Source organism: Suncus etruscus, chromosome 7, assembly GCF_024139225.1.
Source record: "Suncus etruscus isolate mSunEtr1 chromosome 7, mSunEtr1.pri.cur, whole genome shotgun sequence".
In the NCBI taxonomy this organism is placed as follows: Eukaryota; Metazoa; Chordata; class Mammalia; order Eulipotyphla; family Soricidae; genus Suncus; species Suncus etruscus.
The window spans coordinates 88944114-88963339 of record NC_064854.1 but is presented as its reverse complement, the minus strand read 5'-3'; the positions used below and the strand labels follow the sequence as shown (position 1 = coordinate 88963339).

General features: G+C 37.7%; 1 protein-coding gene across 1 annotated transcript; it reads left to right on the top strand.

The window, feature by feature from the left end:
• The first annotated feature begins 12889 nt into the window (after window positions 1–12889).
• PIRT (phosphoinositide interacting regulator of transient receptor potential channels) lies at window positions 12890–13384 on the top strand. Its single transcript, XM_049776994.1, has one exon. It carries the CDS (start codon window positions 12922–12924, stop codon window positions 13324–13326), a length of 405 nt encoding a protein of 134 aa, XP_049632951.1. The 5' UTR covers window positions 12890–12921; the 3' UTR covers window positions 13327–13384.
• The last annotated feature ends 5842 nt before the right edge of the window (window positions 13385–19226 follow it).

The window sequence follows — 19226 nt, the reverse complement described above, 5'->3', positions numbered from 1 at the left end:
AGTTGTTTCTGTTGATCTTATCATAGACTTCTATTTTCGTCTGTTCCCATTCTTTGACTAATTTTTCCATTGTCTGCTCATTTGCTTTAAGTTTTTTGTCCAATCTCTCCTGCTGTATGGAATTGTTATGTATCTCATCTTCCACAGCACCAAGTCTATTCTCAGCTTCTGATACCCTGTCCCAGAGCTTATCCATTTTGTCATTCACTTCGTTTACTGAGTTTTTCAGGCCTGTTAGTTGACATGTTATTTCAGTTTGGAGTTTTGTCATTTCTGCCTTCATATTTTCTTGGTTCTTATTAGTGTTCTGTTCAACTCGATCCATGGTTTCTTGGAGTCTGTTGAGCACCTTCCATATTGCTAGTCTAAAGTCCTTATCTGAGAGGTTGATTAGTTGTTCAGTCATTATCTGGTCCTCAGAATTGTCATCTTCATTCTCTATGTCTGATGCTGGCCTGCGCTGTTTCCCCATTGTCACATTTGTATTGTGGGTTTTTCTACGTGTTGTAGTGGTATTCATTGTCTATATGATGTAGGCAGCACACTCCTCTGGCTCCTCCCTTTCTGGATGGGCTGACTTGCCTCTAAGGGAGGGGAGTCCTCCGTGGATGAAGCCTCACACTGGGTCAAATCTTAGGCCCGAGCATGTAACAGAGAAGACAGTCCAGAGAGAAATGTTTGCTTCTGTGATATAGCGCCGTTCTTAGTGTGATTTTTCCTTCTTGTTGCAATGGAGTTCTTTCCTTAGAAAGAGTGCACGGCCGCGTAGCGAAGCGGAGCGGCCGTGCTCCTCTGAGCCTCTTTTTGCCCCACTCGCAAGAGTTTCACGCAAGAGGACAGTAGACAGACATAGACAGGTCACACTCACAGTCTTTCACAGCTGAGCCCCACTGGGCCGGTGTACTTTCGCAGATTTTCCCCGCCTGGTGTCACACACAGGGAGCCAGCTTTTGCAATGGATAGCCGGTTTTTATGCTCTGAAGTCCCTCCCTGAAAATGGCGTCTGGGCGAGCGAGGTTTCTGGAGGCTCTTTTTGCCCCACTCGCAAGAGTTTCACGCAAGAGGACAGTAGACAGACATAGACAGGTCACACTCACAGTCTTTCACAGCTGAGCCCCACTGGGCCGGTGTACTTTCGCGGATTTTCCCCGCCTGGTGTCACACACAGGGAGCCAGCTTTTGCAAAGGATAGCCGGTTTTTATGCTCTGAAGTCCCTCCATGAAAATGGCGTCTGGGCGAGCGAGGTTTCTGGAGGCTCTTTTTGCCCCACTCGCAAGAGTTTCACGCAAGAGGACAGTAGACAGACATAGACAGGTCACACTCACAGTCTTTCACAGCTGAGCCCCACTGGGCCGGTGTACTTTCGCGGATTTTCCCCGCCTGGTGTCACACACAGGGAGCCAGCTTTTGCAATGGATAGCCGGTTTTTATGCTCTGAAGTCCCTCCCTCGTTAATGTTTCTTATTATGGGTACATTTATGTTTTGTTGCTCCCAGCACCATTTTGAAGTTACTTTCCTGCCCAGAACCTCATTTCTGCATTTGTTAAAAATATATGTTGTTTTTTGTTGTTTTTTGAATTGCTGGGATGTTTGGTAGATATAGATATTACAAAATAATGAAATATCATGACTTCATAGAAGAGAGAAAGAACATTTCTCAGAGATAATGTTGAGGAAAAGAAAAACAAAACAGGGAGTTCTGGTTAGCTGATTTCCCCATCCCAGAAATATAAATTTTAATTTATATGCCATTGTGATAGTATGGCTTACTATTCTCAATAGATAGTAATTTTACTTTAAAATAACCATATAAAATCACATACCATTTGTCTTTGATGGATAATTTCTAATATTCTGGCTGAACAAGAAATGCATATTTCTCAACCTGAAGAGGAATATTTCTGAGACAGTTATCATGAGCTTTCTCAGAAAATTCAGAGCACTTTTTTTATTTAGCAGACTGTTAGCCCTGTTTTTATAGTTGTTTTGGTGAATCTATGTTCATTTTATAGCACAACAAAGTCTGGTGAATAAAAGGGCAAGGGGCTGCAGGACTCTTACCAGTACAAAAATAAGGCTTTATTTATTTTACATCCATGGCTGACTTGGAATTTCTGAAGATGTATTACCTTTATTTCATGTTTGGCAAATTTTATTCCACAGAGAGTTTTCATTTAAAAACATGACTTATAGATTGTAGGCTTTTTTCCTGGTCAGTAACTGTAAATAAAGGTTTGGTTTCCTTGAAAAGCTCCTGAAAGTTGTAGGTCAAAGTTTTATTTGTATATATGGCTGGCTATTTGACATCTCTTTTATTACTAAGAATTACAAACATACAAATCTAGAGTAATGAAATAAAATTTTATATACCATGCACCAAGATATAAAGTAATGTTTGTCATTTTGTCATATTATATTTTGTATTTGACATTTCATGTGAATCATGTAATCACATTTCTTCTCTGCATGTTGTTTCACAGTGCAGTTCAACATTAAATAAAGATGTGACCACAGGGACTGTAGCGATAGCATAGCAGTAGGGCATTTGTCTTGCACACAGTTGACCCAGAATGGACCCTGGTTTGATCCCGGACATCCCATATTGTTCCCAAGCCTGCTAGGAGTAATTTCTGAGTGCAGAGCCAGGAGTAACCCCTGAATGCCACTGGGTGAGGCCAAAAACAAAAACAACAAAAGATGTGACCACAATTCAATATCTTGCTGAATACAATGTTAAATCCTAGTATCTTTTAGCAGTTTGTTCAAATATTTCAAACATTATCCTAAAATGTTTCTATGTTTTTTCTTACAATTAAAATACAGAGAAAACTCATAGTGCATTCATTTAATTTAATAATTAATTTAATAAATAATTTATTATCAATAATTATTATTAATTTAATAATTAATTTAATGATTTGATAATTTTAATAAAATATTTTATAGATATTTAATAAATACACAAAGGTAATATTCATAAGCATGCAATTCAGATGTTACATATTAATGCAGCCAACTATAACTACATAAAGAATCAGAACATATTCAATAACCTAAAATCTTCATGTTATCCTCTTTCAAGTAATTATATACACCAAAGTAGTAGATTTTCTTAACTATGACAATGGAAATTTCCATAGATTTTTTTATTTTATTAAATAAAACTTTATTTTTAAAAAAAAAATTAGTGAAATCTATCTAAAGATGTTTGACTTCTTTCAAAGTTTGATTTTTGGTCCCCTATCCCAAAGCATAGAGGTAGTACTGAACACCACTGTATTTGATCCAGAAAAAAAAAGGAAACTTACCACAGAGTTAGTCACTTAATGCAATATAAATGTATTCTCTTACAGTTTGGGAAGCTATGTACCTCCAAAAAAAGGCATGATGGCAGTTATATTTTTCTGGAGTTTCGGAGAAAGAATCTGTTTCTTTCCTTTCTCCTATTTTCAAGTGGTTGCTGCTAGAAACCTTTGGTGCTATACAAGCACTGTTTCAGTCTCAGACTATATATGCTCTACCCTTCATGTGTTAAAAGATGCACTTTTTTCTCTTAGAAGGACTAATAATTTGGTTCAATGACTAGACATTCTAACCTAATTATATCTGGTAGATTCTTTATTTCAAAATGTGTTACATATTAATATTCAACCCACTGGAGAGAGTGAGGACTTTTTGTGTCATATAAACTAACCCACCAGAAATTTAATCCAACCTGGATGTTTGGTTCTTCTTATTGACACAGTAACATAAATGATCCCCCACAAATCTGTAGCACTGGACCAAGTTCTCTGAGCAATTTGAACACCTATCAAATAACAAGTAGTATAAACAGGCAGTTGGGAGGATGATGAATGTTAGCTTTAAAGCAGGTTGCAATATTTGGGAAGAGAAAGAAACAATGGTTCTACACTAGATTGATTTTTCTCTCTAGGGAACATTGGCAGTGTGAAAACATTTTTAATGATTATAATTGGAAATTTGGTATGGGATATGCTACTTGATATCCAGTGATAATAAACCAAGATGTTATTAAATATCCTAGAATGCTCAGGTCAATTCCCTATATTCACAAATTATCTAATTATGTAGGTTAATAACGCAGTTGTTGATAAATACTGATTTAAGTAATGGGAGGGGGGAATTTTTCATAACTTTAATGAATGCTATAAAATTTAAACTATCCCTGAGTTGGCAAATTTTCAATGTTCAAGATTGAGTCAGAACTTTAAAATGTATAACTGTAGAAATAACATTTTTGGCTTTATTATATGAATTATGTACTTTTTATAGAAAAAAATAATCTCAATTAAAGCCATGATCATTTCTTTTTTAATTTTATCTTATTAAAATAATTGTGATCTATAGTTTCCTTCATAGTTGAATTTTAGATATACAATAAATCAGGGCCCTTCCCACCACCAGTGTCCACTTCCCTCCACCAATGGACCTAGAGTGCATCATATTCCACCATCATTTTCCCCATGGCCTACTAGTGTGACAGGCCATTTTAAATTTAGATTGTTAAAGTTTAGGTCCCTTAATTTTATTATTGTTGACTTTGGCTTGAATATTAAGTTCTGTTCTTGTTTATTTTCTTGCCAATGCATCTGAGACCACTTGGTCCCTGACCCTCAGCCTTTTCTTTTAGTTTTATAGAAAATGTGCGAATATGTTGTAATATAAAGTAATCTACATCCCAAGGTTCTATGGAATAGGAGGAGCCCTGATTTAAAAGATAAGAGATAAATAATACAATAAATATTTTTAAAAGGTGTGTGTGGCTTTCTCTCTCTCTTTTTATTTTTGCATATGCATAGCAAAATATGGGGAAAATAGAAAGAAAAAACCTTTGGCCTAAAAACAGGGAGACCTTACCAATGAAGCTTCCTGGAATAAGATCAACTGGAGACTCCAGTCATACTACTAAGTTGTCTAACCCAAATTATTTCTCTGTGGTCCCAGTAAAAGCTCTTCACAATCATGGTTGTTGTAGTCAGGTTTATGTAGTTAAAGATCCTGATTTTTGTGCAGATACTATGTCGAAGTCAGGGTGACACAAAGCATTAAGTGGCAATGAAGAGAACCCTGCCCTGAAAACAGGTATTGCTGTTACCAAGTCGTTATGGTGTTATATAAACCCAACATGGAGCAAGTCAATGTCAGGGTCTTTTCTAAAGCACTAATAATGTGTCACATAGTGTACTTATGTTTTTTATAATGTGACAATACATCTCCATGAGATAGATATTTTATTTTTATTTTCTATTTGGGAATTGTCTTAAGAAGGTTAAGTATCCTGTACTTAAGTGAGCAAAATTGCTTTCAAACAGCAATCCCTCTGATGTCAAAGACCTGGATCTTTCCATTATACCCAAACACTACAAGTAATTTTAATAAATTTCTGTTAATATGCAGTGATATTTACAAAGATTGTGTTCATTGCAGGGTTTGACCTGCTTGGTCTCATATATATATATATATATATATATATATATATATATATATATATATATATATATATATATATATATATGTTTCAACCTTCTGCAAGTAAAGTGGAGAGAGAAGAGAAGGAGAAATATGGAAAAAGAGCTGGTAGGGAGAGAAGGGAAGAAAAGAGGGAGGAAGTAAACAAAGTATAGAGGGTATATAAAGAAAATTACTTACTTTTGGTGGTAAAGTGTTTATTTGCTCAGAAGAAAAATACTTATTTAATTATTGCTTAAAAGTAAAGTCCTGCTTGTTCTTCAGATCTTATAATAAGCTACCTCTATTACATAAGTCACTTAAATAAGGAGTTCCCATTCCTTAGAACTTCATATGACATTATTATTGATAAATATGACTAATAAATAGATGTCTACATGTGGTAACAACTTTTATTCTTTTTTTTTAATTATCTTTATTTAAACACCATGATTACAAATATAATTGTAGTTGTATGATTACAGTCATGTAAAAAACACCCCTTCACCAGTGCAGGATTCCCACCACCAATTTTCCACATCTATCTACTCCCCACCCCACCCGCACCTGTACTCGAGACAGGCTTTCTTTTCCCCTCATTCATTCACATTGTTATGATAGTTTTCAGTGTAGTTATTTCTCTAACTGCACTTCTCATTCTATGTGTTGAGCTTCATGTCATTAGCTGCACCTACATAGGAGAATGGGGGGAAGTAAGGGTTGGGACTGAGGCTGTAAAATATTAGAAATGAGCTTTGTAGGGCAGTATCAAGGTCCCAATACAAGATAGATATTATGGATATATAGAATATATGCACACAATACTATCAATATGAAAACAAAGAGAAAAAATTTCTACTGACTATCCCAATATAAACCAGTGCTAGAACAGCCTGCCCTCCTCCCAAGCGCATTCCCATTAGTGTAGGGAGAGATAGGAGGAAAGCCTGTTGACCCCTATAGAGTCCACGTAGACTGGTGCCCAGGGAAAGATTGAAGTCCAGGGGAGAAAAACCCTATACCTGGCAAGAGCTGGTCTCCTGAATCAAAGAGGAAACTGGAAACCAGATGTCTGCCCGCCCTCCTCCCCATGCACCTCCCCCCTGGAGTACGGAGGGAGGGGGGAACCTGAGGACCACTAAGAGTCCACCTGAACCCACTTCTGGCCATCTGAGCTGGCACCCAGAGAAGGCCTGGAGTCAGGGGAAAAAGACAAGGATGGCTAGGGGCCTGCCAAGCCTCCCAGCACTCCTCAGGCTAGGAATAAGGGTCCCAGTAAGCTCAGTTTTTCTGATCTTTTAGTTCAGTGTGAAAATTTCTAATTTCCGTTGACAAATCTTCTTGATGCTTAATTTTGCTCCAGTCAAGTTTATCGATGTTTTTTTTTTTTAGCTCCCTGAACATTTTTCATAATTCTACTCTAAATTTCTTGAGAGGATACCTATTTGTTTCCTATTTTTTAGATTATTAGAGAAGCCATCTTTATTTCTGCAAATATGGGGGTGTACTGCAAAATTACTCCATTGGCAAGGCTGTAGATTGCTTCTTAAAATGTGCAGAAATGGAATTTAGGGGTTAAAGATAAGCGCGACCACGAAGTGGAGCGGCCGCGTTTCGGGTGTGGGTCCTGAAGAGGTTATAGTCCTTGGATGTAGGCAGGCTCAGCAGAGAAAAGGTAGACAACTTTTATTCTTGGGGGTGAATGTTACTAATAAAATCACAGATCAGATGTAGAGAATACAGGGCATAAGGTGCTTACCTTGCAGTGGATCCTGGTTTGAAGTCTGACAGAGTCATTCAAAAATAAACAATTACAACAACATTAATGTAATTTATTATTGATGTTTCAGAAAATGAAAGATATTTCAGCACTCAAAAAGAACATCACCCCAAAATAAAATAGTCCTTTAAATTAAATAAATGTAGTGTCTTGGGGCCAGAGCATTGGCACAAGCGGTAAGGCACCTGTTTTACCTAGCCTAGGTTTTGGTCAACAGAAGGCACATAAAGCTTTAAGTCAAAAGACTGTGGCCTGAATCTGACAGTCACATATGAAATGGAGGGGTGGGTATGTGAAGTAGGTGATGCTTTATCATCTACATAGATCTCTCTATGCCTCAAGATGAAATCTTTGACATCTTCATAGTATCAAAGAGTAGGTACTTCTTGCTTCTAGGTTTAGTTGGCTGAACCTTCTCTCAGTGTCTGTGAATCTATTCTTCCTTAAATCATCCCTTCTTTAGTTTCACTCTTCCTATTCATTTTATGGTAGCCATCTCATGCCCTGATAAAATATGAAATAGAGGAAAGTCCTTCCTATTCTAACCAGAAATCCTCTGCCACACTGAGAAGCACTGTATTCCTATTATTATTCACTGTCATCTTAGCAGCAAGCATTTCTGCTCCAGGGTCCAACTGCAAAATAATGACCATGGCTGTTGAAAATTCAACAATATTATTGACAATGTCAAAACTCTCCCATATGAAATGTGAATAATCAATGCAAACTTTGAGGCTATAATGTTAAAATTTGCTTCATGATCCTTTTTCTATTTTTCAGCCTTTTAAAATCATTTTTAAGGAACAAGTAGGATTCTTTACATGACTGAAACCGAAACACAATCATGTATGTAATAAAGTTGTTTGAATAAAAAAATATACCACATGATTAAATATAACATTTATTCCCATGACTTCAAAAGCACATGCCATATTTTTCAAAGTTTTCAGACATAGTATCTTTCTATAGAGTAATTATATAGGGAAATCTTCACTCTGATATCACAATTTTACAGCTTCTATTTCTTCCCTGCCAAAGAGAAAGAATCTGTGCATGTGTTTTAAATTGGGAGCCGTATGTTTGTGATTTTTTTTGTTTTGTTTTGGTTTTCGGGCCACACCCGGCATTGCTCAGAGGTTACTCCTGGCTGTCTGCTCGGAAATAACTCTTGGTAGGCACTGGGACCATATGGGACACCGGGATTCGAACCAACCACCTTTGGTAGCTGTGCTATCGCTCCGGGCCCAGGAGCCGTATGTGTTGAGAGGGTTTGGACAGTGTTTCAGGCCTGAGTTTCTTCAAGGGCTAATAATTGGTAAGTGTTATGAACATATTTTTTTTTACTAAAGTATCCTTTAATATACAGAAGAGCCTCAGAAAAGAAGATGTATAAATCTTAAGAATATTGGAACTTAGGAATCATCATCCAGAAAACATCTGCCCAATTCCAACCTGTCATTTTACCCAGGATCTGCTAACACAGTTTCAAAACCTGCACCATCATCCCTACAATTTCAGCATTATTTCCAACCATACTTGAGGTAAGGAGATAAAAACCACTGTTACATTGTGAACTCTGGTGTGGAAAGAAATCTCTCCCACTCTACATTGAAGGGAAATATTAATAAGTGCTAATTTATCTGTAACATGAAAAAGTTTTACAACAAAAAGAAAAAAGAGAGGTCAGAGTAAAAATATTGAGATTACTGGGTAAGGGAATGAAGTGGAAAAAAAAAGAATAATGAATGGTAGTTAATTTATTTTTTATTTTATATTTTAAGCATCATGATTACAAACATGTTTAAAGTTGGATTTTAGTCATAAAAAAGGAATACCCTCCTTCCTAGGACAACATTCCCATCACCAATGCCCTTCATCTCTCTTCTTCTCCATCCCTTAGTTATTTCTCTAACTTAACCCACCACTCTTTGTTTTAAGCTTCATACTGAGGGCCAGTCCTTTCAGCCCTCATCTCTATTGTCTCTGAGTGTTACTACAATAAAATTTTTTATTTTTCTTAAAACCCATAGACGAGTGAGACTATTGAATATCTCTCTCCCCCTGACTTATTTTACTCAGTATAATAGTTTCCATGTTCATCCATGTATAGACAAATTTTTTTTACTTCATTTTTTTCTGAGAGCTGTGTAGTATTCCATTCTGGATATGTACCACAGTTTCTTTAGCCACTCATCTGTTGTTGGGCATCTGGGTTGTTTCCAGATTCTGGCTATTGTAAATTGCACTACAATAAATATAGGTTTGCAGAAGGCCTTTTTGTGTAGTGCTTTTTTGTGTTCTTAGAGTATATCTCTAGGAGCGGTATAGCTGGATCATGAGAGCTCAATTTCCAGTAATGAATCTCCATAGTTTTTCCATAAAGGCTGGACTAAATGACATTCCCACCAGCAGAAAATGAGAGTTCCTTTCTCCCCATACCCCTGCCAGCATTCATTATTCTTGTTCTTTGTGATGTGTGTCAGTCCTTGTAGCATGAGATGGTACCTCATTGTTTTTATTTGCATCTCCCTGATGATTAGTGATGTGGAACATTTTTTTCATATTTCTTCATTCATGTTTCTTCTTTGAGGAATTGTCTGTTCATTTATTCTCTCCTTTTTTTGGATGGATTAGATGTTTTTTCTTCTTAAGTTCTCTCAGTACCTGTTTATCTTAGATATTAACCCCTTATTTGATGGGTAATGGGTGAATAGTTGCTCCCATTTTGTGAGTGGATTTTGCATCGTAGGCATTATTTCCTTTGAGGTACAGAAACTTCTCTCAGCTTAATATAGCCCCATCTGTTTATCTCTGCTTCCATTTGTTTGGAAAGTGTTGTTTTCTCCTTGAAGATGCCTTTAGTGTCAATGTCATGGAGTGTTTTACCTACCTCTTCTATATATTGTGTTGAAGTTGCTGTCTTAGTCATGGATGTTGCTCTTGCTGGGTTCATGTCGAACCCATGATTACCCAACTTTAGACAGGGGTCACCAGGCTTTCCCTAGGAAGATCTAGTTTGTGGAGTTGGTGATAGAAACAAAGATGGCTTTATCATTAGAGCCTAAAAAAGGGAAAACAAAAAGTGAAAGAAGGGAAGGGAGGTAGAAAAGATGTTATTTTTTTATTCTGCAAATTAGAGGATGCAGAATCTCTAGATTATAAAGCACTATACCAGGCACTTTAAAGATATCTGAAAGATGAATCAGACTTATGTAATATCCAGGATAGGTTACCTGAGATTGTTCAGTATCCCCATTATCCAAAACAAGACAAAAATCTAATTATCACAAAATTTTTAATATCTGTGTCTTTTCACGGTTAAACCCACATTTATAATAATAATGTAATGAGAGTTCAATCCCACTTTAATGCAATTTAAACTAACACTTTTCATGAGAGTGACTGCGATTATGATTCTCACAAGGGAGACTGTGCAAGTTTTAAGGTGCTTGTTTTCCATATAACCAAACCTGGTTTGTATCTACCATACTACATATGGTCCCTGAAGTACCAGGAGTAGCCCAGCCCCTGAATACCACTTTCCAAACCAAGAAGATAAAAATTTAAATAAAATTTTTGTATTTATTTTATTTTATTTTGGCTTTTGGGGAATACCCGGTAAACTCAGGGTTTACTCCTATCTGTGCTCTGAGAAATCATTCCTGACTAGCTTTGGGGATGATATGTGATGTCAGGAATCAAACCTGTGTCCATCCTGGGCCAGCCGCATGGAAGGCAAATGCCCTGCCACTGTGCTACTGCTATGATCCCATAAATAACATTTTTAAAGTATATGGCAGTAATTCTGAAATTGCTTCAGCAAGGAAGCATTTATCTCTGTGTGTGAGAATCAGGGAATGAGGGAGCACCAGTGATCATGAGGTACACAAATAGGCTCTAGAAGAGAGATGAGAATAAGTCATTGGGGTAGTTTACATACCTAACTTGCCAAAGAATGAGAAACTGGGTGTATGATGTGATATTCTACTGAGGAAGATGGAGTATTAGATAGAAGGTCACTCTCGGGCATTAATGTTCTGTGCGCGATCACATGCTGCACTAAAAGATATCCTTCATTTCATTTTTATGACAGGACTTTAAGAGCAAGAGCCCAAGTCCAACCTTTATTAGCCATCTTGTGAAGGTTTTTTTTTTAACCTCTTTGGACATTTCTCATTCATGAAATGGGGCTAAACTTTTAACTTAGAGTCATTTTGAAGTTTCAAGTTAACAAAGAAAACATTGCAATTTTACAGTAGATATGCACACATGTGTAAATTGTTTGCCTTTTCTATATAATGGCATCACCATTTATATATGTCAAATATATTTAGGGAGTGCCTACATTGTTTCAATGTATTCCATGTTTTAACTCATATAATACTTTTGAAAATTCTCTGAAACAGCCCTATTGTAGTTCCCATTATATAATAAGAAAATAGGCACACATCTGCTGCCTGGGTTCATGATTCTCAAGCACATGTTACTTGTATCTCCCCTCTTGCAATGTGTACTTTCTTGCTGGGCTGCTTGGCTCTCCAGCAAAGAAGCCCACACTCTCCTTGAGCACCTTATCTCCTTTCTCTTTTCCTATCTCTCCCTTTTCTCAATACCACCAAATAAAATCTATTTTTACTTTAAAAAAAAAGAAAAAGAAAATATAGAACAAGGAACATTTGCTCACTCAGCATCAGAAGTTAGCAACTAACATAATCTGAAAATAATCAATAACTCTGGAGTTAGATTTTTTTTAAAGAACACCATTTCCATAATTTAAGTACTAAGGCAATTAGAATGTTAGTATTTTGATCTTTCCTAAGAAAAAAGTATTCTATCTTGGGGCCGGAGAGATAGCATGGAGGTTGGGCATTTGCCTTGCATATAGAAGGACGGTGGTTCGAATCCCAGCATCCCTTATGGTCCCCCGAGCCTGCCAGGAGCGATTTCTTTTTTTGTTTGTTTGTTTTTGTTTTTCGGTTTTTCAGGCCACACCCGTTTGATGCTCAGGGGTTACACCTGGCTAAGCGCTCAGAAATTGCCCCTGGTGCCCGGAGAGATAGCACAATGGCGTGTTTGCCTTGCAAGCAGCCGATCCAGGACCAAAGGTGGTTGGTTCGAATCCCGGTGTCCCATATGGTCCCCCGTGCCTGCCAGGAGCTGTTTCTGAGCAGACAGCCAGGAGTAACCCCTGAGCAAAGCCAGGTGTGGCCCAAAAACCAAAAAACCAAAACCAAAACAAAAACAAAAACAAAAAGAAATTGCCCCTGGCTTGGGGGGACCATATGGGACGCCGGGGGATCCAACCAAGGTCGCGATATTTCCTTGGCTAGCGCTTGCAAGGCAGACACCTTACCTCTAGTGCCACCTCACCGGCCTCGCCAGGAGCGATTTCTAAGCATAGTGCCAGGAGTAACCCCTGAGCGCTGCCGGGTGTGACCGAAAAAAAAACAAAAAAAGAATAAAATATTCTATCTTTTTACATGGCTTTTAACCTTATTTGGTTTTTGTTAGTTTGTTTTGCTTCAAAACCAAGTCTTGCATATGAGTTTCCTGAGCAGCCTGAATATCACATATTAAATAAGGAAGGGTATGTAGAGGTAGATCCCTTTGCTTCACCTTTATTTTTAATTGTTTCAGATTTCTGTTGCCTGGTCCTGAGGAATCATAACCATGGAGGTTCTCCCCAAGACCCTGGAGGTTGATGACAAGTTTCCAGAATCCAAAGACCTACTCCCCAGTCAGACTGCAAGTTCTTTGTGCATCAGTTCCAGAAGTGAGTCAGTCTGGACCACCACCCCCAGGAGTAATTGGGATATCTACCGCAAACCCATCATCATCATGTCCGTGGGTGGCACTATCCTTCTCTTTGGCGTGGTCATCACCTGCTTGGCTTACACCCTGAACTTAGATCCTACGAGTCGTAATGTTCTTAAAATGATAGGTCCTGCCTTCCTATCCCTGGGACTCATGATGCTGGTGTGTGGGCTAGTATGGGTGCCCATTATCAAAAAGAAGCAGAAACAGAGACAGAAGTCAAATTTTTTTCAAAATCTCAAATCATTCCTGAATTGTTGATGGCAGTCTGCCACCTGGACTAGAAAAAAGAGAATTGATGATTAACACATAACATCTCAGTCTCCGTAGTAGTGGGGGTTTTCCATAGAAACAGAACCAGGTAAAGCCATTTTCTCAACCTGTGGGAAAGCTCAGGGCTCCATCATCCCTGGAACCGGAAATGTTACTGGATATATCTTAGTATCTGTAATGGCTAATGCTTTCCTTTCATCAGGGTGTTCTTTACTTATGCATCCACGCATCATTCATCTTTCTGTCCATCACTATGCATGTTTGAAAGTTTCATGATATTGAACTATGACACTGGTTGATCTGGAGTCTGCATTTTCATTCCTCATTAACCCACACTGACTAACCAATGAATGCCTTTACAGAGAGGAGGGAAATATAAGCTCTCATTTAGGGTGCTGGCTGATTCACCTATCTTTGTGGGTTTGTAATCCAAAAAAATCATAAAATCACAAATATTCCAAAGAGTGATCAGTGACATGTGACTGAAAACAATAATTTCCTAGGTGGCACATTTCTTTGGTTTAGAGATTCATCCAGATGAGGAAATTTATTTATTGGCTATCAGTATTGCTATCAAATATGGGAATGAGCTGGGAGCATTTACAGTCCCTCAAGCCCAAACTTTTAAAGCCTTCACTTTGACAATTCTCCACTTTAAAATAAACTCTTGGTCAAAAACAAAAGCATAGTATATTAATTCATTTTTCCACCTTTACAATCATCTGTACCACCTATTCTACAATAATACAGTGGAGTGCTGCTGTAGTTCTATAAGATTGTTCTCCTCTTAAAAAAAAGGTTGTTCTCTTGATATACAAAGACCATAAAATAAACCAAAAAAATCATATTTGTTTTTCTGAGTTGCATATAAACTTTCTAAAGTAGAGTTTGCTTTAGAAAACTTATATGTCTACCCTAACTTCCCCTCCCCATATATAAAACAAGAACATATGTATCTAGTTCTTGCTTTGGTTCAGGCCCTGAATTGAAAGCAGGGCAGGGTTCCCAAACAAGATATTTTGCAAGCCTTACTATGATTAAAATATAGTTGATGTTCTTGATTGAAGGAATGTGTGGTGTATGGGAATAGAAAAATATCTAATTCAAATTTATGACAAGACAAAACATTTTCTGTGAGTAGGATAGGGGTGGTAGTGTCATTCAAACTGAAATATGAATGAATAAAGACAGTAACTTGCAAAGAAAAATTAAAAAAATTATAGGCAGCAAGAACTATTTGTGCAAAAGCTTGGGATGGGAATAAAGACTAAGTATCATCAAATTGGAAAATTGCATAGCATCTGATCTATTAAATATTCCTGTTCATCTCCTCGTTTGGCCACTTTCGAGGGCTCAACTGCAGCATTTCTAGTAGCCCTTTTGGGGATATAAAAGAAACCAGAGAAGTTTCCCATTGGTACACCAAGCAGAGAACATGTGTAAGGTAAACCCTCTAAAAGTCTGGGGCTTTGTGTAGTAATTAGAAGCCTTGAGCTAAAATACTAGGAAACATAACCCTGATCAAGTTAGGTAGGTCACCCTATGCAAGAACAAAATCCATCAGAGTCCATTAGATGATCTAATCAGATTCCTGTAACTGACTCCTCAGTTACTTCACCTGACTGTTATTGTGGCAATCTTTCTATCTTTAACAGGCCTCTAGTTGTTATGACATTTAAAGTAGTTCCATGAGCTGAATCAAAACAACACTTGTTCTCACTGTACTTTAAAAAATTTCCATGCAGAGTGAAATTAGTCAGAGGGAGAAAGAGAGACACAGAATAGCCTCACTCATCTATGGGTTTTAAGAAAAACTAAAGACATTAAAATAATTTTGAGTTGAGGGCTGGAAGGACCAGCTCGAGATATGAAGCTCACCACAAAGAGTGGTGAGTGAAGTTAGAGAAATAAATATGCTGAGAACAATCATAAAAATGTCAGTGAATGAGGGACGTAGAAAGCCTGTCTCGAAGACAGGTTGGCGGGGTGAGGAAAGAGATGGGGAAATTGGTGATAGGAAGGTTGCACAGGTGAAAGGGTTTTTTCTTGTTATGACAGCAACTCAACTACAAATGTTTCTAATAATGATATTTAAATAAATAAATTATTTAATTAAAAAAGTAAAAGATAAAAAATTCCATGGAAACAGATACCTGTATCTATTTAGATAGAGAGAAGAGCTAGAGTTTGGGAACCTCTGAGTTTTTGCACATCTCTTATTTGGACCATGAATTTAAGTTCTCTAGACAATCTATCCTTTTCTCACAGATTATCAGAACCAATTTTGTGAGTTCTGCAAGTATCTGTCACTTATTTTAGTTTGAGTGTCTCAAGTGGTAGAGTATTAAATGCATATCCTCCTTTTAGTCACTAATGAGATCGAATATATCACTCACACTATTTAGTGTTTTCTTACATAGAACCAAATAAATTTCCCTTCCGAACTAAATCACTGAAAGCCCACCATTCCCACATCAAATTTTATCTTCCTAAAAGCTTGTAGTTTGGGCATAGTTTTAAGCTGGAGTTTTGTGTGGATGCTATTTCCATATATATCTTGATGGAGGTGATTTTCAGCACAGTCATGCTTCAAAGAGACGTTTGTTTTGAACTTACATTGATGTTGTTAGCATTAATGGCTCCAGTTACTTGCTCTGCTGAGTTTCTCAACAAGAAAAATGAGAAAATAATCTTAAGCCTTATTTGTATTTCGTGGTATCTCCCATATGAGTATGGATCTAAGAATACACCAGTGTCACACTGAGGGCAAATATTATGGAGGGGTTTCCACAGGGGGACCCAGGGTGTGACTGTACCTAATCTGTGAATACAATCCAACCAAGTCAGATGCACTGTTTATAAAAAAGACATCGCTACTTTGACTTCATTAATATTAGTGTATTCAGAAAAAAGAACATCATTCACATTTTTAAGTAGATTATATTATTCTACCCATTGCTATTTGGCTTGAAGAGCTTTATTCTGTGACTTAAAGGACTTTGATAAAATATTAATCATAATCTACTAGCAGTGTTCATTGTGTTTTCATTCTGATTTATGAGTAATTCCAAGACAATCCATTTTCCTAAAATGCTCCACTACAAAGCTCTCACTACACCCATTCAAGATATTATTGTGCTGCTGTCTGAGAAGATGGGGACAATGTATATTTTACAAGTTTCCTAGGATATTTCTTGGGATTTGATTACCTGTTGTTGAGAGAAGAACATCTTTCACTCTTTTAGTATCATTATTCCAAAATTGAGAGAGAAAGGATGTTTTATAAGTAGATATGGCTATTGTCCATAAATTGAGTATAATTTTTAAACACCTTGATTACATACATGATTGTGTTTGGGTTTCAGTAATGTAAAGAACACCACCCATCACCAGTGCAACATTCCCATCACCAGTGTCCCAAATCTCCCTCCCCCCCACCAACCCCCGCCTGTACTCTAGACAGGCTTTCTATTTCCCTCTACATTATCATTATTATGATAGTTTGAAATGTAGTTATTTCTATAACTAAACTCATCCCTATTTGTGGTGAGCTTCATGAGGTGAGCTGTAACTTTCAGCCCTTCTCTCTTTTGTGTCTGAAAATTATTATTGCAAGAATGTCTTTCATTTTTCTTAAAACCCATAGATGAGTGAGAACATTCTGTGTCTTTTTTTCTCTGACTTATTTCACTCAGCATAATTGATTTCATATACATCCATGTATAGGAAAATGTCATGACTTCATCTCTCCTGACAGCTGCATAATATTACATTGTGTATATGTACCACAGTTTCTTTAGCCATTCATCTGTTGAAGGGTATCTTGGTTGTTTCCAGAGTCTTGCTATGGTAAACTGTGCTGCAATGAATATAGGTGTAAGGAAGGAATTTTCGTATTGTATTTTTTTTTGTTTCTAGGGTATATTCCTAGGAGTGGTATAACTGGATTGTATGGGAGCTTGATTTCCAGTTTTTGGAGGAATCTCCATATTGATTTCCATAAACTTTGAACTTATGGTGGCATTCCCACCAGCATAAGAAACCATAAGATATATAGAACAGCACGTAGGCAAAACACTGCAGGACATGAGACTACAGGCATCTTCAAGGAGGAAATGGCACTCTCCAAGCAAGTGAAAGCAGAGATTAACAGATGGGAATATATTAAGCTGAGAAGCTTCTGCACCTCAAAAGAAATAGTGCCCAGGATACAAGAGCCACCCACTGAGTGGGAGAAACTATTCACTCAATAGTCATTAGATAAGGAGCTAATCTCCAAAATATACAAGACACTGACAGAACTTTACAAGAAAAAAAACATCTAATCCCATCAAAAAATGGGGAGAAGAAATGGACAGACACTTTGACAAAGAAGAAATACAAATGACCAAAAGACACATGAAAAAATTCTCCACATAACTAATCATCAGGGAGACACAAATCAAAACAACTATGAGGTACCACCTCACACCACAGAGATTGGCACACATCACAAAGAATGAAAACAAGCAGTGTTGGCGGGGATGTGGAGAGATAAATTGAGTATAATTAAACAAATAAAATTTATTATATTATGTTATCATTCTGGGAGTCAAATTATAAAATAGTTCAAATTAAACTTTTAGTCTGGCTCTGCACCTTATAGAGACTACAGAAAAAATATGTGGTTTGCTTTAGCCAGCTCTAGCAGAAGCCATATTCTTTGGCTCTTGGCTTCTGTATTCAGAGCCAGAAATCACATCAGGGGCTAGAGTGGTAAGACATTTGCCTTGCACGTTGTTGATCCAGGACGGGTGCGCATTCAATCCCTAGCATCTGTAAGGTCCAGGAGTGATTTCTGAGCACAGAGCCAGGAATAACCCCTGGGTGCCACTGGGTGTGGCCCAATCTCCTCCTCCCCCAAAAGAAATCACATCAGTGTAACATCTGCTTCTGTCATATCTTTTTTGTTGTTTGTATGTGTTTTTGGGCTACACCTGGTGTCCATTTTCTGCATAAGGAAACATATCTAAAATCACATTTTAGTTAGGATAAGGACCTCCTGCTATAATTTGATTGCTGTTTCAAACCATTATAGAGGAATGGGAGGAGGACATTATATTGCTTTTGCAAAAATCAAAGCTAATGGGCAGACATTTTGGGGCTTCCCCTGGCTTGCTTCAACTGGGAACTTTGATCTTCTCTGGCATTCATCCCCTGACGGCTTGCCTTGGCTGAGGTGAGTCTTTCCAGGCCAGAGTTGTGAATAAAGCTGACTGCTGGGCCCCTTAGGCTCAGCAGACATTTTGGGGCTTCCCCCAGCTTGCTTTAACCTGGGAACTTTGATTTTCTCCAGCATTAATCCCCTGAGGACGTGCCTCGGCTGAGGTGTATCTTTCCGGGCCAGAGTTGTGGATAAGACAGACTCTGCTGAGCTTCTTAAGCTCAGCAGACATTTTGGACCTTCCCCCGGCTTGCTTCAACCTGGGAACTTTGATCTTCTCTGGCATTCATTCCCTGATGGGTTGCCTTGGCTTAGGTGAGACTTTCTGGGCCGGAGTGCAGATAAAGCTGACTCTGCTGGCCCCCTTAAGCCCACCTATAAGGGGTCTATGAATACCACCACAAATTGTAGAAAAACCCCACAGCATAAACGTGACAATGGGGAAACTACGCAGACCAACATCAGCCATAGACAACGAAGATGGAAACTCTGATGACCCAACTATGGCCAACCACCAAAGCAGTCTTTCAGAAATGGAGTTTAGAGAAGAAATATGGAGGATGCTCACAGAACTTGAAGAAAGTATAGGTCAGAACACTAAAAAAAAATCAAGAGAATATGAAGATAGAAATCAGAAAACTCCAAATTGAAATATCAGGTCAAATAACAGGTCTGAAAAACTCAG